Source organism: Nycticebus coucang, chromosome 1, assembly GCF_027406575.1.
Source record: "Nycticebus coucang isolate mNycCou1 chromosome 1, mNycCou1.pri, whole genome shotgun sequence".
NCBI lineage: Eukaryota > Metazoa > Chordata > Mammalia > Primates > Lorisidae > Nycticebus > Nycticebus coucang.
The window spans coordinates 2,556,100-2,582,623 of record NC_069780.1 but is presented as its reverse complement, the minus strand read 5'-3'; the positions used below and the strand labels follow the sequence as shown (position 1 = coordinate 2,582,623).

The following is a 26,524-nucleotide window of genomic DNA, read 5'->3' as shown; positions in this document are numbered from 1 at the left end:
CTCTACCTTCCCTGAGCCTATGATAATACTGAAGAGAGCTACAAAAATAAAGATTTAACTTGAAGTTCAAAAAGTCATTTGCTAAGGATAAGTTTTGCAATAAAACTTTTTTTTTACTTAATCAGCAGAATGGAGAGTCAGAACTGGGACAAACTGAGAAAAATAAGACACTCTTGGAAAGGCGACTTCAGAACTACTCAGATGCCCACACTGGGAAACAGCTAAGATGAATGTCAGCTATGGTGCCATTCTCATTTCTCTTTATTCGTTTCCAAAAGTTTCTAAAAACTGGTTGTTGCAATGATAAAAATAAACCCAGAACAGCAAAAACTGCTGTGAAGAAAAGGGCATGAGGAGAAAGGATTGTGAAATGCGTTCAGTTCTCTAGATGGAAGGAGCTGCTAAACTGACAAGTGGTATTATTTTTACAAAATCTGATAAGACAAAGAAAAAGGAACTCGAAGTTCCACATCTTTATTTTTAATTGGGAAACTTTTACTTTCACTTTATATACAGTATAACTTCGGAATGTAGGAGCTGCTATTTTAGAAATAAAGTGAAGACTTTTTTTAACTGCACATTAGATTAGATAATCTCATCTATGGGTCTGATTTCCCATTTCTGGAATTATTCCTTGATGACAACTGCATGGTGCCACAGACATCACATACCTCCCTGCAAATACACATGCACACAGTATGTCTCGTACAGACTGTCAGGAAATATTTCCCACAGCAGCTCAACAGGCCTTTCCAAAAGCATCACAATTCACAGGATTGTTTCCTTCAACTGGCAAGTTTACAAGAATGTCCTGCAAGGAAGAGATTCCAATTAAAGAACGCAGACCCGCAGTGAATGGGTTAGATTCAGAAGAAAACACCTGATGCTTGGCATGAAGCTGGAGGCATCGCTACACATACACACATACACACACACACACACACACACACACACACACACACACACACAGAGCAACCCAGCCACTACAGAGCACAGTGGGCCCAGAATGGACGCCCAGAAGGCAGGGATCACGCCTAACCATTGCAAGCAAGCTGTTCTCATGGGAAAGCTGTATTATACTAGGAAGTAGGAAATGTCTGAGAAACAATGTGAGTTAAGAAACAGTGTCAATTGTTTCCTGTGCTCTGGTTACTGGGGGAGTCCTATAGCTTTATCTCATTTCTCAACAATGTAAGTAAGCAAAGCCAAACAATTTCTTCAGTAAATCAGATACTGAAACCTTAGCTGCCTTCACTCCAGAAAACACAAAAAAAAATTTAGAGGTTGAAAAACTTTTTTAAAACTTGTTACATCAAATATTTTCTATTCCTTATTAAATAATGGCAACTGAGCAAAAAATGGTAATTAAACACTATTAGTCATATTGATGCTATACAGAAAGATTCTTTTTTTTTTTTGGCCGGGGCTGGGTTTGAACCCACCACCTCCGGCATATGGGACCAGCGCCCTACTCCCTGAGCCACAGGCGCCGCCCTACAGAAAGATTCTTTTAAATATATTTATTCAAATCTGTACGGTACATTTGATCAAACCACTTAAACAACCGTCTGTATGGTGGACAGGTTGTATGGTGAGATCTGTGTGAAGTAGTGTGTCAGCCTAGAGGAAGAATTAGGGCAATTCAAAGAGAGAGCTTCAAACCCTGGAGGGGAACGTCTTTGCTGTCTGGAACCCGGTTTGAGCTGCCATCACCACAGAGCCAGGGCTGTTCTGTCTGCTGCTATCACAGGCCTTCTCCCCGTGTGGGTTCCATTTATCTGCGTCTCCCGCCTTCCGATGCTCCACTCTCACCTCCACACAGCTGTGGAGCTTCCAGCTGTGACACCGCGTGGTGGAGCTTCCAGCTGTGACACCGCGTGGTGGAGCTCTGTGTGCCCAGTATTGAGTTCCTGTCAAGTTGTCCCAAATTCCACGCATTTTTTTAAAATCAGCTTTATTGAGGTATAACTTATAAGCCATAAAATTCCCTCATTTTAAAGATATGACTCAATGATTTTAGTACATTCACAGAGATATGCAATCATGACCATCATCCGGTCTTAGAACACTTCTCCAGTCCAGAAAGACCTCTCAGGCCCAAGTGCACTCAGTCAGTCTCTATCCCCACTCCTGTCCCAGGCAAACACTCACAGACACTGTCTACACTCTCTGTGGTGGCCTCTGGGAAGCCACAATTCTCTGGTGCCTACACGGCTTTGAACTTTTCATGGGGCTTTTTGAAGAACAATAGAATAGAAGGTTCCCTAAGTGAGGAAGATACTGCTTATCTAGAACTTGCATGGGCATCATGGCACCGAGCCGATGGAGTTCTCCTCCTCTCACACATCCCTGGCAAGTAAACTGCTCTTTTCTGCCTTGTATTCAGCATGGCTCTGGCGTCAAGCAAAGCTCGGAGGCCAGGGACAATGTCTGCTGCTTCAATTAATCCACAGCCTCTATACCTCAGTGTGTTTGCCCCTGAGAGGAGAGCAAGACAGCCCTGCTTTGGGGGTGAGGGTAGGACAGATGAGCTTTCTCAAAGTGACAACCAAATACTGGATAAGTTGTATGTGGCAAATAATAATAAATATATTGCCCCCCACAGAAGACCTATCTTCATGATCAACAGAAGCAGCATTATTGCTGAAATATGCTATTACTGATGAGAATTTCCTGGTTGAGCCTCTGCATTTATTTTCATCTAATATCTTTGGAGACAAGATGATTGACCAGAGACACCACCTGCCAGATCATCTCAGAAGGAAGAAAAAGTTCTAGATGAAAAGAAAAACAAACAATCACGGATTGGGTATAATTCCAAGGAAGAAGTTGTCAGAACCTATAAGAGATTCCAGTGGAAGAAGCCGTGGAGCAAAATAAAAGGAGCAAGACAGGGAAGAAGGACATCCCTGGAGCGGCTAGACCCAGGGAGAGGCAGGACAGAGGGGAGTGTGCCCTCACTCACACCTCGACGGTCCACAGGTCCCTGGAGCGGCTAGACCCAGGGAGAGGCAGGACAGAGGGGAGTGTGCCCTCACTCACACCTCGACGGTCCACAGGCCCCTGAGCGGCTGGACCCAGGGAGAGGCAGGACAGAGGGGAGTGTGCCCTCACTCACACCTCGACGGTCCACAGGTCCCTGAGCGGCTGGACCCAGGGAGAGGCAGGACAGAGGGGAGTGTGCCCTCTCTCACACCTCGACGGTCCACAGGCCCCTGAGAGGCTGGACCCAGGGAGAGGCAGGACAGAGGGGAGTGTGCCCTCACTCACACCTCGACGGTCCACAGGCCCCTGAGCGGCTGGCACACTCATCTACCCTCATGGTCTCAAAAGCTGTTGCCGGCAGTGAGCTGGGAGCTTCCTGAGCACAAGAAGCCAGCCTGCGAGGGGCCCTTCCCGCCACCACAGACCCAAGCCAGCACAGCAGGCGCCATATTGCCTCTCTACCCACCATGCACCTTTGTCCTCCCCAGGGGGCTTTAGATCCTCAGTTTTTGTTGTGCTTTTTCCCACAGAAACATTCTCCAACTCTGGCCCAGACTATGGGAGTCACAGGAATGCAGTAGGGCCAAGTGACCTATGTGACCCCAGAGTCTGGACATTCTAGGCGGGCTATACTTCGGAGAAAGAGACAGAGACCACCAGAGTGCTGGCTCTGGTTCATCCAGACTCTTTGCTCCCCTCTATTCTCCTCTCCCCACATTGTCAACTGGGCCAGCGCTCTCAGGAGCTGCTGTTCCCCCCTGTTGGCGCTCAGACCACACCAGGGCTTCCACAGACAGGGCTCAAGCCTAAACTCTTAAAGGCCCGTACAAGACTAAAGAGCACTCAGAATGTGAGCTCCCTGTTCACACCCTGTCCAATGCTGCTGGCCCAGCTCCCAGCACAGGGTTATCAAACCTGCTTGAGCAGCCCAGGGGCCACTCAGGACCTGCACTTTCTCCCTGCCATGGTCAGGGATTGATCTGTGGGGACACAGGCAAGACCCCGTTCCCCCAGAATGCAATCATGTTTCTCAGGAGCACAGAGAGGACATCTGTGAAGTGAGGGACCCTATATGGGCAGAACTACAAAGAGAGCGCAGTTTGGGGCCCAGGCCCAGGACACATGCAGAGCTGTGCAAACCATTGCTTTTCACAGTCTGATCTTACACCTAGAAAACCCCAAAGATTCCACCAAGAGACTCCTGATAAATAAATTCAGCAAAGCCTCAAGTTACACAATCAATATACATAAATCAGTAGCATTCCTAACACCAATAACAGTCAACGTGATAGTCAAAGCAAAGACTCAATACCACTCACGATTCCTACAAAGAAAATAAAATACCTAGGAATATACTTAACCAAGGAGGTAAAAGATGTCTACAAAGAACCACAAAACACTGAAGAAAAAAATCACAGATGATACAAACAAGTGGAAAAATACATTATGCTCACAGATCATCAGAATCAGCATCATTAAAATATCCATACTATCCAGAGTGATTCATAGATTCAAAGCAATTACCATCAAAATACAAATTCATCTTTCACAAATCCAGAAAAAATAATTCTATCTTTCCATGGAATCAGAAAAGGGCCCAAATAGCCAAAGCAACCTTAAGTGAAAAGAATAAATCTGGAAGCATCACACCAATTCAAACTATACTACAAGGATAAAGTAACCAAAACAGCATGGTATTGGCACAAAAATAGAGACACAGACCAAGTAATGGAACAGTAAAACAAGATATAAAACCATCGACATACGGCCATCCGATCTTTCACAGAGCAGCCACAACACACAGGGGAGAGAAGGAGCCACATTCAGTAAGCAGGGCTGGAGATCTGAACCACCACACGCAGAAGGATGAGACAAAATCTGTCCTCTCACTACTCACAGAAACTTCTCAAGATGGATCTAAGATGTAAATGTAAAACATTAAACTGTAAGAATGCCAGAAGAAAATGTTGGAATAAATGTTCTCGATATTGGCCTAGACAAAGAATTTATGAAGACGATCCAATGGCAATCACAGGAACAATAAAAATAAATAAATGAGATTTGATTACATTAAAAAGCTTCTGCACAGCTAAGGAATATAGTAGAATCTCTGTAAGTTGGCCACCCAAAGAACCGTAACCAACTGGCCAACACAGGGAGGCGGTCAACATACGGAATGAGGCCACTGTACTGACGCATGTACATGGTGACGTCCAGTCTGTCAAAATCAGGTCAGGGTGAAGGGGTGGGCGACACAGGGAGGTTGGGGAGTTCTAGTGTAACGAACAGAACAAACAGACAACCTGCAGAATGGGACAAAATATTCATAAGCTATACATCTGATAAGGGACTAAAAACCAAAACCTACAAAGAACTCAAGCAAATCAACAAGAAAAAAAAAATCAAACAACCTTATTAAAAATTGAGCAAAAGGAATGAACAAGAACCTTTTCAAAGGAAGAAAATGCTCAACATCACCAACCATAGGGAAGTGCAAGTTAAAACCACGATGAGGCATCACCTTCCCCCAGTCAGGACAGCCTTTACGAAGCCTAGAAACAACAGATGTTGACGTGGATGCAGGACCAAGGACTGCTTATACCCTGTTGGCAGAACTGCAAGTTAGTACAACCTCGTGGAAAAGAGCATGGGGATTCTTCAAATAATGAAAAGTAGACCTACCATTTGATCCATCAGTCCTTCTACTGGTATATGCCCAAAGAAAAAGAAGTCATTTTATCAAAAAGATGCCTTTACTCAAATGTTTATCACAGCACAATCCACAACTGCAAAGATGTTGTGGATCAACCCAAATGCCCATCAGCTCATGAGTGGATTAACAAAATGTGGTGTCTGTAAGCCGTGGAATATCACTCAGCCAGGAAGAAGGATGGCTTTGTGCCTTCTTCAACAACTTGCATATAACTAGAGAACTATTCCGTCTAAGTGAAATATCTAAAGATGGAAAAACAAACACCCATGTACTTGCTATTAAACAGGAATGAACCAATGAGCACACATGAGCACAGAGGGAAGTAAAACTCAGTGGAAATCGAGCAGGCGGGGGAGGGATGGGCAAAGCCCACCTGGGGCACAGGGAGCACCACCTGGTGATGGCCACACTCTAAACACTGACGTAAGGGTAACGAAAGCGGTCAAAGTAACCAGAAACATCCATACCCCTGGATAATATTTTGAAATAATTTTAAAAAATCCTTTGATATGATAGAGTAAATTCAAAAAAATAAAAAATTAATTTAATAATAAAAATAAATATCTTTATCTCAGATGTATGTCGTGACGATTGATGGCTATTTTAAAAATTATAACTCACAAAATGACTGCAAACTCTTAGGGAAGCCACAGAGTTTGAGAGTACAGAATTATACTACATGTAAAATGAAAAGAAGAAGCTTGACAAGCAAGCTTTCAACTCTGCCAGGGTCTATAAATCAGTGAGACTAGCAAAGAATCACAAACAGGTTCCGGTTTCTTATAAGGGAATTTTTAGGCTAAAAAAAAAAAAAAAAAAGATTCTCTACTTGAAATTTCAGGAAAAACTGCTTCCAATGATAATGTAGGAAATTAAGATCCAAAAACAACTTTTTAATAGCTATAATTCATAAGGAAGAAGAGATTGTTTTAAACGTTATTACAATAAAGGTACCACTGTTGCTACTAAAAGTCTGCCAAGTAAACCCTGGGACGTGCGTCTGACAAGGCTCCTTCAGGTGTGTGGTCCGAGCGCTCAGCCCTGGACACTGTGGCAGTGGCCTCAGGACCACGTGTTCAGACGGCCGCACGCCTCGCGCTGACAGGTGGTGCAAGCTCCCGACACGCTCTGACTCTCTTGAGACTATCACAATCCACGCCACTCAGTAGCTCTGGGAAGAAAACTCAGCTTCCTGGGCACCTCTGAGCATCAGAAATAATCACTAGGTGACTTTTCCTTCCACCCTCACCTGCTCCGCTTCAGCTGTGTGAAGGAAGTACTGTGCAGCTATCTTGTCCAAATCTCCTGAATTCCTGAAATAATTCCTGAAATATTTCTAGCCTAACTTCATACTTTTAACAGTATGTTAGGCGACCAGAGAACTCTTGGATTTAGTGGCTTTCACAGATGCAAACTTTGCCACCGAGGATGATCTAGCACTTTGAAGAGTTAAACCCCTCAAACCACAAAGGGTTTTAGACCAACCAAACTAAAAATTCAGCAGATGAGCAGATGGTTTACAACATATGTCTCTAGATGCTCCACCTGGAAACACACTGCTGTGTCCACTCATCAGCGGATGCCTGGGCTGCACACCCATCACCGGGTGCGTCCCTGCTGCTCACCCCACTGCACAGGGGCAGAACCCAAGGCTGGAAGTCAAGGCTGTTGCTACCAGCTAACTCCAGTGTTCCCTTCACAAAATCCCACAGGAGAAATGCCTCTCTGTTCCACCATCTACAACAGCTGCATGCCTCATCACTGCCTTGATGGGGTTTCTAGTGATGCTGTACGTACTATATTTATATTATAAATCACATAACTGATTATGTTTCCTTCTTCATGTTGACTGCTAGAAAGTGCAGAGACACATTTTGGGTCGATCTGCCCTGGGACCATAGAGTTTCATGACAAGCATTATATAAACCAACCTCACTCTTCAATTTTTCAACTGTTCTTGTCCCTGCACCCTAAACGTTTTTGGAATAAAACAGCACGTAAGTATTTTTTAAGCCTGAGATGTCAGTACTATGCTCCATCTAAAGGGATTACCAAAGGACAGGTAAAATCTTTGCCTAGAAACCTACCTTTCTGCACCTCCAGCCATCCTCACCCTCTGCCCCCAGCCTCCTGCACACAGCGTTAAGCACTGGGGGTGTTTGTTCCACATGTGATTTTCACCCACGCTGTTACGCTTTCAATAGGATTCCTGTCCTCTCCAGTTCAAAGCAAAGATTCTACAGCATGCACACTTTATATCATTCTTGCAGAACTACTCAGCGATATGCCTTGTCTGGCTTATCCACATAACCTGTCTTCTGCCAAGATACCGAAACGTGTTGCAGCTATTGCCAAGACGAACGCAAGGGAAGGAAAATTCTGATTTATTATTCTTTTAATTATGAAAAAATGTAGAAGAGGCAGAGACCTGGATGAGTTACTGATTATAAAAAGATGCCATTAACATGAAGGAACTAAAGTGTCAAGTCCAGACACTTTATATAATAAGAAATAGGCCAGTATGTACACTCCTAAACACTGTTTTTGCCTATTCCTCCTCTTAATTCTACACACTTTTGGATCATATATTTTGTTTTCTTTTTTAAATTTCAAATTAATACAGGGGTACAAACTGTTAGATTCCATAGTTTACATCTGTGAGACTGAAGTCCAATTTGTAGGTGTAGGCAGTGTGCCATATGGTGGGGATTTATTCAAGCCCTTCCTCTCGCCCCTCCCTCTTGCTTGTTTTTCAAAGTGAGCAGAACTAAACATTTTAATAAATAAAATGCAAATAACTTTTTAGCTTACTGTTCACAAACACATTAAGAGTGTCCATAAGAGGTTCTAGTAAGATATGACCAAAGTAACACTGCTAATTTACTGGGGCATAAATACTAGATCATGAAAAATGAACAAATAAACAAAAAAAAAGAGGTATGGCACAATTGTGCTAATGTTTGCATGAGTGACCAGACTTTAAACACATACCACGGCTCAGAACAACAAATGGTTTTTATTTTTATATTCAGGATAGGGACAACTTTTTACACAGAAAATGTAATGCATATGATTATTAATAATTACATACTATAGACATTATTTATAGATAATCCTGAATGCTGACGCGCAATTCGTTTTGATTTTAACGCTGATTTTTCACACACCATCAGGCATGCGGCAAACATCCAGCAACAGCAATAAAAGCGGGGAGACACTTCTCTGCCCAGTGGGTCCTGGACACCAAAGCCTCCCAGGAGCCCTCCGGGCAACCTGAGGCCCCTCAAGCAAGACTGATAAAAAATCTCAGCTTGTTACTAACGTTTCCTGAGCATAGCGCTTTTAATATTTACTATTTGATTAGGAGGATGATAACAATCTTTCAGCAAGAACAGTTACCAGGAAAAAGCCTTACAGGGGAGGCAGGCTCTAGACACCTGTCCTTCAGAAAGCTTATGTCTCTGCCTTCCAAGTACACATTTTCAGCACAACAGTTCTAATCAGTCTTTAGATAAAGATAAGGAGCCTAGACCACACGCTGAAGCTATGTTTCCATTGCAGTTTCCGTTATTAATGGCTGATAATAAACACAGAAGATGACTGGCGGTATACATATACAGTTTAAATTAGTAAATATGTTTAAACACAACTTTATTATGTTTGGGGATCATCCATTATTTGAAAATATATAAGCCAAGGAAACAAGAATTGCCCCTGAAAGGTACTTTGGGAAGCTACCTCTATGTGTAGAGAGAGCTGAAATCAGCGCATCCTTCATGGTCTTCAGTCCCTGAGTGCTGTGCCGTCTTACAAAGTGACTCTTTAAAATAACTGTAACTTTGGCCCACTCAGTGGCTCATTCCTATAATCCCACACTCCAGGAGGGCGAGGCAGGTAGATTGCTTAAGCTCAGGAGTTCAAGACCAGCCTGACCAAGAATGAGACTCCATCTCTACTAAAAATAGAGAAACTAGACAGATGTTGGCTAGTGGATGCCTGTAGTCCCAGCTACTAGGGAGGCTGAAGGAAAAAGATGGCTCAAGCCCAAGAGATTGAGGTTGCTGTGAGCTGTGATGCCATAGCACTCTTACCCAGGGTGGAGAGTGAGACTCCTCCCCCCCCAAAAAAAAATTAAAATTAAAAAATAAAATCGTTGTAACTTTGCTCTACCAAAGTGTTCTGCGTCCCTATTTATAGATGTGAAATGCATCTATATATTTATGTCTGTCGACATATAAACTCACCTATATAAAATTTACAGAGGTACATAGAATTTTTACACACAATGAGCCTAAGAAAGTGTCCCCACTGTGTCTGGTGCACTAAGGTGCTCCACAGGTGTTTCCAAAGTGGGAGGACAGAGCACGGATCTCCCTAACTCCCACCCACCTCAAGCCCAGACAATAACTTGGGAAGCCCCTTTACTCTCCAGAACATTCACCCTGGGCAGGGCAGCAGAGCCAGCATCAGGCCCAGCACCAGCCTGTCCCACAGTCAGCTCCCTCAACAATATCTCACTCTCCCTGCTGAGCAGGGACACACCTTCATCCGCTTTCCCTTCCCTTGCCTCATCCAGAAAACTTGCCCTGGGCCAAGTTTCCCCAGAGCTTCCGTGAGGTGAATAGCAGCCCCAGGAAGGAGGTCGGGGTCCTGTCCTTGACTCAGTGGGGCACAGTGTGCCGAAAGGCCTGGGAAGGCCAGCACTGGGCTGGGCATGGCCAGGCAGGGCACAGGCAGGAGCTCCGCACAGGCAGACATGAGCCCTCTGTCACCCTCGCAGCCCAGAGCCGCAGCCGGACCTCAAGTGCAGTGAACATGGCGTAGACAGAGTCTACACAGAGACCGGACATTTCCATGCTTTCTCTGTGTGAACCGGAAGTAGAGTTGGAAGATACAAAACAAGGGCTACTCCAACGGTCAGTGACAACTGGATGTGCAGTGCAGACAGACAGACAGCAGGGAGAGACCCGCAGTCACGCACCCCTGCTCTCCCAGCCGTGGTGTCCATCTCCAACTCTACCGAGGGCTCTGTCTGCGGAGCCCACACCTGGCTGGGCAGTAGGGAGAACAGTCTCCGGCTGCTACAGACAGATGATCCACAATATAACCAATGCACTCAGCGCTAATCAGGTACCAAATATTTAACATACTATACAAATATTTAATACAATGTTTAAATAAAATTTTACATTGATATGAGTGTTGAATATGTTTAATATTAATTTATATTGCATAGTATAAGTATTAAAGTTCCTGTAATTCCCTTCCCTCACATACCATGTTGGTAAATGAGACGTGGATAACACCACAGGGCTGTGACAGTCACCAAGAATTAGGAAAAGTACTGTAAGTGTCTCACAGTAGCTAGTTCAGCCCAATCCCAGGATCTCCCCGCGATGGTTTCCGCGTGCACCCAGGAGGAGCAGGACCTCGCATGTTGACCCCACAGCACGGGGGCTCTCAGAGTGCACCGGCCTGAAGCACCACCCACTTCTTCCCTCACCTACCAGTGAAGCAATGAAGCATTACCACGCCCAGCAGCCAGTGAAGGACACGCCAGGGAAGGACTCCTGGTGCTCCTGGACACATAAGCCTGCATTTCCCATTTTCCCACAATCGGGGTACCAGTCCCCTACCACCTCTCACCCTCCAATGTCCACAAAACACAGCCAAAAATGGTACGAATGATTAGTCCTTTCACATTAGGTATTACTTAAAAGAACTCAGGAATTCTCTGAAAATGTATTGGTCTCATAGTCATAAAATGACCACTTTAAATCCACAATCTGTGGCTCCATAAGTTGGCCCAAAATATGCAGATGGTCTGGCTGTAACACCTGTCCTTCCATTCATTACCTGGGCTCATTCCTCGGATAGGGCCAGCCAGACCTGCGTCTTCTCTCTCACCTCCTCACAGCCCGCCCGATACCTGTTACTCCTCCCCTCTCGGGTCTCCCCAGGTTCTTCTCTTCCAGCCTCCATCTCTCTGTCTGAACTCTTCTCCTCCTCTAGCGGGAACACATCTCCAGCTGTTTTAGAATCAACACAGCCCTGGGAAAGCCAGAACATCTGGTCCTCATCTGAGTTATTCTGACTGCTGTGAGTGTTACCTTGAGCAAATCACACCAACTTCTCTGTGGCTCATCTCTCTACCTGTAAGGTGAGTATGTTAAACTAAATTTTCTCTAAGATATCTTCTCATTATAAAAATTCCATACCACTTCCAAAATTTAAACTGCTCACATGTAATGAAGCACACGGAGGCAAAAGCCAGATATTTCCTACCATCATATCAAAGTCTCTTCTCAACTTGCTGTGGTGCTGATTTTCTCTCCAACACTCCTCTTTCTACTCGAGTTTCACTCCCTCCTCACCATGACACCCACATTGCCCACAAAAGCTTCTTCCTGCCCAATCCAGCAGCTGCTGTTCAATCCTCCTCTCACCTGACATGCAGGTGACACTCAGCTCTGTTGACAACTAACTCCTTACTGAAAGGCCTCTCCTTTTGGCCTCAGAGGCCTCACCTTCTTCCTGGTTTTCTTCTTACCTCTAGGACTGTACCTGCTTGGTCTCCAAATTTGGCTCGTGTAAAGCTCAGTCCCGGCCTCTGCTCATTCTAATCTCTTACCCTGAGTGATGTCATCCATTCCTGCAGTTTTAGATGCTGGCTGTATACCTGGGATTTTCAGATGTATGTCTCTATCCTATCTCTTGTTCTTTCTTGGTAGCTTCAGCCTATATAGCCAAACACCCACACCGTAGTTCCACTTAGATATCTCACAGGGACCTCTAATTTGATAGATTCAAAAGGCTGAACTATCATTTCCTACCACTCCTCTTCCAGTGTTCCCCATATTACAAAAATGGCACAAGATCACCCAAACTGCTCATAGCAGAAATCCAGAAGCAGCCACCCCAACCATCCACAAATCCATCCATCTATCCATCCATCCATCCATCCTTCCATCTACCCATCCATCCACCCACCATCCATCCACCCTATCCACCCACCCACTCATCCATCCACCCCATCCACCCACCCACCCATCCATCCACCCATCCAGCCAGCCAGCCAGCCTTTCATCCATCCATCCATCCATCCCATCCCATCCATCCACCTCATGCACCCACCCACCCACCCATCCATCCATCCATCCAACCTTCCATCCATCCATCCATCCCATCCCATCCATCCCACCCACCCATCCATTCACACCACCCACCATCCATCCACCCCACCCACCATCCATCCACCCCATCCATACATCCATCTACCCACCCATCCATCCACCCCATCCACCCACCCACCCATCCATCCACCCATCCATCCATCCGCCCATCCATCCAGCCTTTCATCCATCCATCCATCCATCCCATCCCATCCATCCACCCCATCCACCCACCCACCCATCCATCCACCCATCCATCCATCCATCCAACCTTCAATCCATCCATCCATCCATCCCATCCCATCCATCCATCCCACCTACCCATCCATCCACACCACCCACCATCCATCCACCCCATCCATACATCCATCTACCCACCCATCCATCCACCCCATCCACCCACCCATCCATCCACCCATCCACCCACCCATCCATCCACCCACCCATCCAGCCAGCCAGCCTTTCATCTATCCATCCATCCATCCATCCATCCATCCCATCCCATCCATCCACCCCAACCACCCACCCACCCATCCATCCACCCATCCACCCACCCATCCATCCACACCACCCATCCATCCATCCACCCATCCGTCCACCCATCCAGCCAGCCAGCCTTCCATCCATCCATCCATCCATCCATCCATCCATCCATCCATCCACCCCATCCATACATCCATCTATCCACCCATCCATCCACCCCATCCACCCACCCACCCATCCATCTACCCCATCCATACTTACATACATCCACTCCATCCACCCACCCACCCAACCATCCATCCATCCTTCAGTCCTGGCAATTCAACCCATTTGTCTCCATCTCTTTTGTCCCCACTCCAGTCCAACGCAAAATCATCTCTCAGTTAAATTTTGGCAACAGCCACTACCACCACCCACCCCCACTTTAATCTTTGCCCTCCTAGGAAGCTGTCTTCATCTGTCAACCAAAGGAATCTTTTTTAAATTGCAAATTTTATCTTGTCACTTCCCTGCTTAAAACCCTTCACCAATGGCTCCCAGTGCATACTCAACAAAGTCCTCAATCTTTAGCCTAACAGGCAGCGAGTTACCTGGGCCCGCTGGGCCTCAGAGCACCCCTCCCCATTCACACGCTCCCTCGTTAGCGTCATCTCTGTGTCTTAAATGGCCGGCCTCTTTCTCACCTCAGGGCCTTCACATGCCTGCCCCTTCCCGATCCTTCCTCTAGCTAATTCCTGTGCATCCTTCAGGGCTCAATATGTTACCCTATGGGGAATACACACCCTCGTCCTCGTGGAGACTCACCCCCGATGTACAGGATACAGTCTCTAAACTCTCACGTCAACTAACCTTGTGTTCCTAAATAATGGCTGGTTCACCTAAAATATTAACCGGGGCTCCAATTAGAAAAGGTTACCACATTCAGTATGTGTCAGCCTGGAAAAGCAACTAGTAGGCTCCCACCTATAGTCATTCTTACCATTTTCATATACTTAAAGAAAAAAAAGCATTGTATATCAGTTACATTAAAGTTAGTAAGAAGAGTTAACATAGGCACTAATTGACTGACTTACTGATTACCAGATATCATCTCAGGGACTTTTTTTTCTTTTTGAGAGGACCTCGTTGTGTCTCCCAGGCTGGTTACAAACTCCTGTGCTCAAGTGATCCTCCTGCCTCAGCCTCCTGAATAACTGTGATTACAGATGAGCGCCACCACACTTAGCCAGCTAAGGATTTTAAATTTCTTCATTATATTCCCAAAAAAACTAGGAGACTGGGAATACAAACGCTATTTCTTTGTACAAAATAAGTGGGATTCGGAAATCAAGTAATTTGATTTGCAGTAAACCACTGGGTTTACTGCAAATATCGAGCTATTTTTCACATATCAATCAAAAATCCTTAGACAATCTCTATTAGGTAGATGGGGAGAGAGGTTATTAACTGCATTGCATAGAGAAAGCCTAACCACCTAAAGACGGTTTCCTACTGACCCAGAAAGGCAGGGGCGGGCCAGGAACAGAATAAGACCCTGAGACCCCCGGGTCATCAAGTCCTCTCAGACACAGTGCAGACCAAGGGAAACTGAGGAAAAGCTTGCAAAACACCAGATGCTGATTTAATCTGCCAAGTAGAGTTATCCTTTGGATTCAGTCATGAGCTTTCATTCTACACGAAAGACGTTTTCTTTATTTTTCAGTAGGGGGATAATTTCCTGTTGAAAACCTTAATATTCAACTAGGGGTTAGGTCATGATTTAGCCAATCTATAAATATGTAATTATAGCCCTTTAATGCTGATACACAGGCCAATATTACTAAAATTCAAAACCTATTTTTATTTCTAGAAGTTTTCTTCTGGTAAATGTTACTGAGCATTCCATCATGAAAACAGTAAAGTAATATCTCGTGAGATTTAAGTAGAGCCAGAGGTTCAAGTAAGCACAAAGAAAGCTGCACGCACTGGATGTAACATTTAGGAAATGTGACTTTGAGTTCTAACTCTACAGAAGGGTAAAAACAATTAACAGATTTAAAAGCTTTTCTGCTATTCAGAGAAAGTCATCTGTGCTGCTGATTCAATGGGCGTCACTCACCACCCTCATCACCTTCACCTTTCTTCCCACTTGGCAATCAGAGATACAACGTTTGGAACCTCCTGTGAACTTCAGTCCTCTAAAGTCTATCAGCCAAAAAAGTAAAGATAAAATAAAACCTCACCAGCAAGCTCACCACAACAACAGGAGGCCTCATCTGGTCTTTATTCTATTCTTACTTTCACCTTCCTCAGACCCAATTCTCAATTCCCCTAATGACTCTGAATCTCATGATAGTAAAAATGGACAAATGTTTAGCTGACATTAGAATACACAGTATCATTTCTATATTGCTACATAATCTCATTTAATTAGCAACTAAGTTACATAATAGCCAGCAGAGAGCAGAATTATTCTGGTCCGTGCTGCAGAAAAGGGGGAACGCATTTATATGTGCGTGCTTAGACACATCATAGACTCTCCAGTCCTTCCCCCAGTGGAAGACACTGCACACTTGAATCTGTTTCCCAAAGGAAGCAATATTGCAGGCTTTATTAGACAGTGGGCAAGCATTTGTATATTTTATCCAGTATACAATTGTAGTTAATATACCTCTTCTTGGAAAAAAAGACAATTTAACAAATTAGGAGTAACATGTATCAGAGCATTCTAACCATGAGCATTACATCTCACACCCGGAGCTTACAGGGTCAGGATGAGTTCAAAGAGAAGCAGGCCATGGGCCTTGGGAAATGTCATTTGGCCATTTCTGGCCAAATATAAACTACTTCTTTTCCAATATGAGAAGCAGTAGGTAAGCATGGTTAGGAAGGCAAGGGATAGAGGTTGGGAGAAATGAATTAAGCAAATAAAGGACACTTAGTCCAGTTAGAATTTTTAGAAAGAATAGTAATCAATGAAAATTACTGGTAAAGCTAAATCAATCAGAAAGAAAACAGAACAGAGTGGTGTGGTATAAAGCCAGGCCCAGCAGCAACACTGTCTTTGGTAATTGTTAAAAAGGTTCTGTGTTCCTTTATTGTTCCATTATTCCCATTTTACAGAGCAAAAAACTCAAAGCTCAAACTGCAAGTTGCTTTCTTCACTTATCCAACAATTTGGCAACAGAGTGAGGTTTGAACTTTTATTCTCAAATCAACACTTAGCCACTCTGCTTTAAAACGTGAATTAAAGAAACAATAGAGATTCCCCAAAATAAACATCAAACACTATGTCTGAAGTGAACCTCTTCCCTCAGCCTTCCCAGTAGCTGGGACTGCAGGAACCTGCCACAACGCCAGGCAATTTTTAGAGATGGGGGTCTCACTCTTGCTCAGGCTGGTCTCAAACTCCTGAGCTCAGGCAATCCACCTGCCTCAGCCTCCCATATTGGAGTACATCTAGTAAGATGCTTCTAAAAAGAAGTCCCATCTATAGACAAGTTATTTCAGAATTTCTGGATCTTTGCAAAACCCAACGCAAGGACTGAGTTTGTCAGGACAGAAAGTGGCTTCAAGAAGGCTTTAGACCACATTGTCCTACCAGGGAATTATCTACAATTGGAAAACTGAGACGGGAGGTCTGATTCCAGTTTCAAAAACCCATGGAACTCTCATCAGATTTCCTTGAAGCAAAAGAAACCTCTATATAAATATTTAACTTCTCTCATGCACCAAGGTGTCAGCAACAGAGCTGAGAGCTGCCTGCAGAACCCCTGGCAGGCATTCAGCTAAGGCCGCGAGGAGAAAAAAGCAGGAAACTGGGAGAGGTCTCTGTGAGGGCTCAACCTGCTCCTCACGGATCAGCCTTTAAACACCTCGCTCTCCAGTGCATGGAGACATTGTTTCTTCTACAAAGGCTTTTCCTTCTGCAGTATTGGCTAAGTGTTTCCTCTGCACACTCTGTTTCGGAGCAGTTAGCGTGAACGGAGGAGAAGAGGTCAGCAAACTGCAACCGGACACTCACATCCAGCGCTCAGAATAGCCGTCGCCCGGCCTCCCTTCCCACCCGATAGGCTTCCCTTCACTCCTTCTCGGCAATCACATTTTTTACCACTGTAATTACTAACAAATGTCTACCCATTTTTTCCTTTAGAATGCTACCTCCCCTAATAGACATTAATAGAGCATCGTAATACCCTCTAGCAAAAAACAGGATTAAGTCATTATGATTTCACGGCTGTAAAATGTTGTGGTCTTGACCTCGAAAAAGACAAAAGCCAACATTTCATCATTTTAGTTTCTCTCTTCAAAAGATAGAATAAAAGAATGACAGCGGCTGGGGCAGAAGTGTTTTAGGGGCTTCTCTGTCTTATACGTATAAACATACAAATAATATAAATGTGAAGGGTTTTTGTATACTTTTAAATTGAGATATAAGAGGATTATAATTCTACGTAGGCTTCAGTTATCTCATATATTATTTATTCATTCTTTTAACAAATAATTAGTGAATATCTATGTCCCAGAGCCTGTCCTGCTTTTTTACTTTTATTTCCCCTCCCCCCAAAAAAATCTTCCTGTAAATTACATTCATTTTCAACAATTTCTCTTAATGTCCACCACTAGCCATGAGAATGTATAGAATTATTCTTCCATTCAGACAAGTGGGAGCCTATTTACTGGGTTAAGTTTTGAATGTAAGAGAAAAACCACCAGTATATATCACAATGGCTTTAAGAGACACTAGTCAAACTCCAATAATGGAGACTTGTTTCAACCAAGGTTGCCCTACTGTGCTTTCTGCCCCGAGTTGTTTATTGGACTTGATGTTAAGAAGAGGCCCCCCTCACTGTGGTCAGACTTGCCAAGGCCTGCAGGGAGTTACCTAGCCCTGCAGAGCCAAAGCCTTATCTCAAAGGATAAGGTGGAGTTTGCTCTTTTCCCCTATTGTGAAACTTGAGAATATTAAGTAATCTGTTTATATCATACAGATCCAAAATCTTAACTGATTTTTTTTTTTTTTTTAAGAATAAAACATCCAAGGCCAGGCGCAGTGGCTCATGCCTGTACTCCAATATGGGAGGCTGAGGCAGGTGGATTGCCTGAGCTCAGGAGTTTGAGACCAGCCTGAGCAAGAGTGAGACCCCCATCTCTAAAAATTGCCTGGCGTTGTGGCAGGTTCCTGCAGTCCCAGCTACTGGGAAGGCTGAGGGAAGAGGTTCACTTCAGCCCACGAGTTTGAGGTTGCTGTGAGCTGTGATGCCACAGCATTCTATGGAAGGTGCCTAAGTGAGACTCTGTCTCAAATAAAAAAAAAAAAGAATAAGAAGTAGAAAACATCCACCAGACTTCCTTCTGTTTAGAAAAAGCTACTTTAGGCGCCTTCTCATGTCAACCTCGGTTCACCCAATAAAATTTGGCAGTCCCGCCCCCTCCCCCAGTTTCATGTCAGTTTATATCTGACATGAAAACCATGTGGCTGCTTTTGAGGCCAGCACTGCCAAACCCTTCTGGTAACACTGACTTGTCATCTACAGACCGATGTGTGAAGCGTGGAAGGGCTGCCTGGGCAGGAACTGAAGCCCTTTGATAAAAAATCAGGGAAGAGTATCTGAAATGCTGACATTTTAAAGTACATTTATCCACAGTAACCACTCCCTAACAAAAATGTTAACTTCATGAAACCATACACGTATAAGATAACCAAGGTAAGAATAGATACCACAGCTTCTGTTTATTTTAAAGATTAAAATTGACATTTGTTTTCCTTTTGAAAGAGTATCTCTTTAAGCCATTAACATGTGAGTGGCAATGGGGTTTAGGCCACACAGATAAATACATTATACATTATTTAAACAGAATGTGTTCCTCTTCTGACTCACTCTGTTCTTACTGAGTTTTGCAGTTGATGGTTTTCAATTAAATTTTTAGGATGTAGGTTAAGTGTCATTCTGCCTCCTGGGAAGTGAGCTGAAGTGTGGAGTGAAGTCTGTCCCCACAGCCTCTGTCTCCTCTGAACCACAGCACACAGAAGAGACCAGGGAGGGCTGGTGAGGTGTGAAGTCTCTCACTACAGCCTCCGTCTCCACTGAACCACAGCACACAGAAGAGACCAGGGAGGGCTGGTGAGGTGTGAAGTCTCTCACTACAGCCTCCGTCTCCTCTGAACCACAGCACACAGACAAGACCAGGGAGGGCTGGTGAGGTGTGAAGTCTCTCACTACAGCCTCCGTCTCCACTGAACCACAGCACACAGAAGAGACCAGGGAGGCCTGGTGAGGTGTGAAGTCTCTCACTACAGCCTCCGTCTCCTCTGAACCACAGCACACAGAAGAGACCAGGGAGGGCTGGTGAGGTGTGAAGTCTCTCACTACAGCCTCCGTCTCCTCTGAACCACAGCACACAGAAGAGACCAGGGAGGGCCGGTGAGGTGTGAAGTCTCTCACTACAGCCTCCGTCTCCACTGAACCACAGCACACAGAAGAGACCAGGGAGGGCCGGTGAGGTGTGAAGTCTCTCACTACAGCCTCCGTCTCCACTGAACCACAGCACACAGAAGAGACCAGGGAGGGCCGGTGAGGTGTGAAGTCTCTCACTACAGCCTCCGTCTCCACTGAACCACAGCACACAGAAGAGACCAGGGAGGGCCGGTGAGGTGTGAAGTCTCTCACTACAGCCTCCGTCTCCACTGAACCACAGAACACAGAAGAGACCAGGGAGGGCCGGTGAGGTGTGAAGTCTCTCACTACAGCCTCCGTCTCCACTGAACCACAGCACACAGAAGAGACCAGGGAGGGCTGGTGAGGTGTGAAGTCTCTCACTACAGCCTCCGTCTCCACTGAACCACAGCACACAGAAGAGACCAGGGAGGGCTGGTGAGGTGTGAAGTCTCTCACTACAGCCTCCATCTCCTCTGAACCACAGCACACAGAAGAGACCAGGGAGGGCTGGTGAGGTGTGAAGTCTCTCACTACAGCCTCCGTCTCCACTGAACCACAGCACACAGAAGAGACCAGGGAGGGCTGGTGAGGTGTGAAGTCTCTCACTACAGCCTCCATCTCCTCTGAACCACAGCACACAGAAGAGACCAGGGAGGACTGGTGAGGTGTGAAGTCTCTCACTACAGCCTCCGTCTCCTCTGAACCACAGCACACAGAAGAGACCAGGGAGGGCTGGTGAGGTGTGAAGTCTCTCACTACAGCCTCTGTCTCCTCTGAACCACAGCACACAGAAGAGACCAGGGAGGACCGGTGAGGTATGAAGTCTCTCACTACAGCCTCCGTCTCCACTGAACCACAGCACACAGAAGAGACCAGGGAGGGCCGGTGAGGTGTGAAGTCTCTCACTACAGCCTCCGTCTCCTCTGAACCACAGCACACAGAAGAGACCAGGGAGGGCTGGTGAGGTGTGAAGTCTCTCACTACAGCCTCCATCTCCTCTGAACCACAGCACACAGAAGAGACCAGGGAGGACTGGTGAGGTGTGAAGTCTCTCACTACAGCCTCCGTCTCCTCTGAACCACAGCACACAGAAGAGACCAGGGAGGACCGGTGAGGTATGAAGTCTCTCACTACAGCCTCCGTCTCCTCTGAACCACAGCACACAGAAGAGACCAGGGAGGGCCGGTGAGGTGTGAAGTCTCTCACTACAGCCTCCATCTCCTCTGAACCACAGCACACAGATGAGACCAGGGAGTGCTGGCTCCTCTTGCCTCCAGTCCAAGCTGAATCAACTAGTCTAAATTAGGGGACCCTAAGAAGGATTTTAAAAGGGTGAACATTTAAAAGTACTGAGAGCTTAGCCATCTTAATTGCTTATTGAGGACATATTTTATTTCTGTGAATTACTGTAATACACCTTTAATTTAAGCTTACTCCTGCCAACTGTGCTGCAACATACCTCAGTGTTTAGTGTGGAAGAGAAATAACTATTTATATAAAAGGATATGAAGCTGATAATATAAATGGAAAATGTTCCAGCTCCTTGCCCTTTGAATTATTGATCTTTAAAAGTGCAGCATTTGTTTCTGTCATAAATGTACCAGAAACTCAGCAACTTCAAAATAGAGATAATCATTTGTCATTTGCTTTCCTTCAAATATGCCCTTCTCCATACAACTAAAAATATGGGATGGGCTCACATCCTTAAGAAAAACATTCCCACTCACAATGTGAATCCTCATTACAGGTCTCGGCTGGCTCATCTGGTTTCTTCTTTTCAGCCACCGGGACCGTGGATGTGCCATCACGCCCATGTCCATTTCAACTTTTTTATACTATTACCTAGAGCAACTATAAATTTCAAGTCATCTCACTCCCAATGATGAAGCCACATGAGAAAAGAGGACGCCAAATTAGAAATGAACAATTCCTAACTGTAGGTGCCTGACCTTTGTAGGAGAGTCTGCAGTGTTGGAATTTACCCACCAAATGATGACATCATAAGCCACCACCCCACAAGGCCTCAGGACACAGCAACAGGCAAGTGAGCATGCCTCAGAAGAGATGCCCTCAGCCCCGGCACCGTCAGCACATGTGACAGTCACTAACCTCAAGGCCTTGTGCCCGGTGAGTGCAGGGAGACGCACCACGTCCACGGGGGCGAGCCTCATCAGCACAGGGCCAATGCAGTTACCTATGTGGATGTTTTTGCCATTTTTGTTTCTCCTTAAACCTGGCACCAGATTTCTAAGATATTCACTTACATTGTTGTCTAAATTTTGTGTTTGAAAATCCAGGGAAATATTTCAGGAAATACACTTCTTAACCAAAGCCTTAAGATACCACGCGTGACACCTATGCAGCAGCCTACAGATCTCATAGCTCGAGACATGAGTCACAGCTCTGTGAACTAAGCTAAAACCTTCTTCTCAAAGGAAAACATATACACAGGGTACATCTTGTGCCCAAGCTTTTTTCTGCTTAATTGTCCTACAAGTACAGAATGCTTACTCAAACCTACATTTTTTAAATATCCTTATACTATAACTTTAATACTTTTCTCTTCAACACTGGGACAGAGCCACTACAATAAAGATTTAACATCCAGGGTTCCAAGAATCTTAAGACAAAAGTTTTACTATTTTGCTTTCACCAACTGGACATTTTCCCACAGTCCTATTGTAAAAATGCAAGGAACCCAGAAAACAGTATGAAAGAAAATACTGCAGTTTCTGTTTTCCTAAGAAACTCAGGCATCACATTCTTATTAGTCAGTCTCAGAAGCATAAATGTGGGAAGCTGGGGTCTGGTAGGCTTGGGGACACCAATCTTCTAACACCCATGGGAGGAAGAGACTTATGCCGAGACGAGAGAAGCACCCCAGTGGCCGCCGCTCGGATTGCCCCAGGCAGCGTGGAAGCATCAAGGCCCAGGAGCACGTGGAGTCCAGACTGCAGAGAATCACTCCAGAGCACACCACACCCACTTGCCTGCTCCCAAGCCCACCACCCTGCAGAGCTGTGGTTGGAACTAAATGCTTACCAATGGCACCAGTCTGACTAAAGTTCTCCAGGTCAAGTATGAATTATTTCTTGTGTGACTTTAAAATGTGGAATTGATCACAATTCACCTACAAGTTCATTTAACTTTGAGTACTGCCTAGAACCCTGATTACTTTTTAATCTCATTATAAATAACAATAACATGTATCTGTGATGTCTTCATATAATAATTACTTTAATAAATATTTATTAAGCCTTGTCTTCTCACTACCAAATAAAAAACATTATTCCCACATTGCTGATAACTCAAGAAACAAGAGGAAGGGAACACACTCTGAAACTGTCATCACAGCAGGTACAACATGACGCTTCTTTGGTTTTTAACAAGTACTGGGAAAGATTAACAAAAGAAGCCGGGAGGTTTTTAAGTCAAAAATTCTTGCCCATCCTTTCGTAACTGAGACTCATCACATCCACAGCTTAGGCCCATTTTCCTGGCACCGACAGCATCATTCTCCTTCCATAAGATTTGCTCTCCATCATATGAGCTACAAGAAAGAATATCAGAAGGTGCTGCCAAAGACATTTATATAAATCCAGCAGCTTTCCTGAAACAGCCATGGAAGGTGGTTAGCATTATATTTATTTATTTTATTATTTTTATTGTTGGGGACTCATGCATTATATTTATTTTTGAGGGAGAGGCACAATTAACACAGGCACCTGCTTTAAAATAAGGCTTTTTTTTAAACCTGGCAAAACCACACTGATCCAGACTCTGGTGGCCCAAGGAGTGCTTAAAATTACTTTCTGTGTGGAACCAAGATGTGGAGATTAAAGAAACTCCATGGAAAAGGTCTGGTGCTTAGCTTTAAAACTATAAGACACATGGAGCATCTGAGTGCTGTCACCTACAGAGACACATGGACGTGGAGCTTTAAAACTATAAGACACATGGAGCATCTGAGTGCTGTCACCTACAGACACACATGGACATGGAGCTTTAAAACTATAAGATCCATGGAGCATCTGAGTGCTGTCACCTACAGAGACACATGGACGTGGAGCTTTAAAACTATAAGATCCATGGAGCATCTGAGTGCTGTCACCTACAGAGACACATGGACGTGGAGCTTTAAAACTATAAGATCCATGGAGCATCCAAGTGCTGTCACCTACAGAGACACATGGACGTGGAGCTTTAAAACTATAAGATCCATGGAGCATCTGAGTGCTGTCACTTACAGACACACATGGACGTGGAGCTTTAAAACTATAAGATCCATGGAGCGTCCGAGTGCTGTCACCTACAGAGACACATGGACGTGGAGCTTTAAAACTATAAGATCCATGGAGCATCTGAGTGCTGTCACCTACAGAGACACATGGACGTGGAGCTTTAAAACTATAAGATCCATGGAGCGTCCGAGTGCTGTCACCTACAGAGACACATGGACGTGGAGCTTTAAAACTATAAGATCCATGGAGCGTCCGAGTGCTGTCACCTACAGAGACACATGGACGTGGAGCTTTAAAACTATAAGATCCATGGAGCGTCCGAGTGCTGTCACCTACAGAGACACATGGACGTGGAGCTTTAAAACTATAAGACACATGGAGCGTCCGAGTGCTGTCACCTACAGAGACACATGGAGCGTCCAAGTGCTGTCACCTACAGAGACACATGGAGCGTCCGAGTGCTGTCACCTACAGACACACATGGACGTGGAGCTTTAAAACTATAAGATCCATGGAGCGTCCGAGTGCTGTCACCTACAGACACACATGGACGTGGAGCTTTAAAACTATAAGACACATGGAGCATCTGAGTGCTGTCACCTACAGAGACACATGGACGTGGAGCTTTAAAACTATAAGATCCATGGAGCGTCCGAGTGCTGTCACCTACAGACACACATGGACGTGGAGCTTTAAAACTATAAGACACATGGAGCATCTGAGTGCTGTCACCTACAGAGACACATGGACGTGGAGCTTTAAAACTATAAGATCCATGGAGCGTCCGAGTGCTGTCACCTACAGAGACACATGGACGTGGAGCTTTAAAACTATGAGACACATGGAGCGTCCGAGTGCTGTCACCTACAGACACACATGGAGCGTCCGAGTGCTGTCACCTACAGACACACATGGAGCGTCCGAGTGCTGTCACCTACAGACACACATGGAGCGTCCGAGTGCTGTCACCTACAGACACACATGGAGCGTCCGAGTGCTGTCACCTACAGGCACACATGGAGCGTCCGAGTGCTGTCACCTACAGACACACATGGAGCGTCCGAGTGCTGTCACCTACAGACACACATGGAGCGTCCGAGTGCTGTCACCTACAGACACACATGGAGCGTCCGAGTGCTGTCACCTACAGACACACATGGAGCGTCCGAGTGCTGTCACCTACAGACACACATGGAGCGTCCGAGTGCTGTCACCTACAGACACACATGGACGTGGACACACACTTCCCCAGACCCACCAAGCTCACCTTCTACTTCTTCTTCATCACACACATGCTTAAGGAAGGAAGCCCCTCTGTCCAGGACAGCTTCATCCTCCATCCTGTAGTAATAAAAAAGAAAAAAAGAATGCTCAGACTTCTCCTGGAGCGAGCCACTGGGAGCAGCCCAGCTTCTGGGCAGGCCAGCCTGCGAGCTGCTGTTCATGTTGGCAGAACACTGTTCTCCGTCAGAGTCACTGTTCCTCCGGTGTCTGCTGCTCCTTCAGGCAGCTCCTCTGGAGAACATGCGGGCGCCACATAGCTCCGTTCTAACCTTGAGAGGGCACCCACATAGACAGGCAAGAGGAAATAGTCCAGATCCTATAGGCTGGATGTTGGGGGCTCTCCCCTTTAGGGTTTAAAAAAAAAAAGAAAAGGATGAAAGAGAAAAGAAATACCAAGAGAGGAAGTTTGGTGTGTCTGGAGTGCTCGTGATGGCCGTCTGGAGATCCAGGCTCAGTGCTCAGCTCTCTGACCGCCCACCGCATGAATGTATACCCTCACACACATGCACATCCACCCCCGCGCCGAGTGGCAGCGAGTGGGGCTGGTGCACGGTGGGAGCCCAGCCACGGCCAGCCTCTGCATACCAGCACAGCCCAGTCTCCGTGGAGTGGCAAGCTTTGAGTCACATGTTGGCCTTACGGAAAGCTGACATCTGAGGATTATTCAGCAACCCAGGTTCGGCAGTAGGCACACGGGCATGCCCCCCATCCATTCATTTTCCATATTGTTCTTCACATCTTTTTCTAAGTGTATTTTCCCTGTTAACTCTTCCCTGGAGAGCACAAAGTTCTTCATCTTCCAGCCACATCGTGCTGTCCCCCGTCTCCTTACATAATAGGATCTACTCTGCAATTTCATATGCTAAATAAGTCCTCAGAATTCATCCAAGGAATGATAGCGTTTCTGTGGCCTCCCCATGCCAAACATGCTTCTGGTTTACAGAATGAGTTAAGCTTTATTTCCATACTCGGCAGCTCCTTCTCACTGCATTAACTGATATACAGAATTCCATGAACTCTATTTATAGCAAAAGCTGAAGAAATCCTGAATTGCTCAAATGCTGCTTGTGTAGTACTAGAAACAAAGAACTTTGGGGACAGCTGCTCTATGTCACACCGTGCCCAAGCCCTGCCAGAGAACCAAATGTTCACGCTGCATTCTGCGCATCCCATTATGTGCTCAGTAGGGTCTGTTTTCCATACTGTCTGTCTAACTTATTCCTGTGC

The 26,524-nt window shown here is 45.4% G+C and overlaps 1 protein-coding gene across 3 annotated transcripts in view; it reads right to left on the bottom strand.

Moving 5' to 3' along the window:
- The window catches only part of SLC4A4 (solute carrier family 4 member 4), a 394,952-nt gene that overhangs the window by 294,798 nt on the left and 73,630 nt on the right, over positions 1–26,524 (bottom strand). For 2 of the 3 annotated variants that reach the window (XM_053566691.1, XM_053565978.1), the window contains exon 2: positions 25,281–25,354. In XM_053566691.1, the coding sequence (XP_053422666.1) occupies positions 25,281–25,354 (74 nt within the window). Of the gene's footprint in view, positions 1–25,280; positions 25,355–25,690; positions 25,712–26,524 lie in introns of those variants that run through there. The other variant, XM_053567426.1, reaches the window with a different exon arrangement.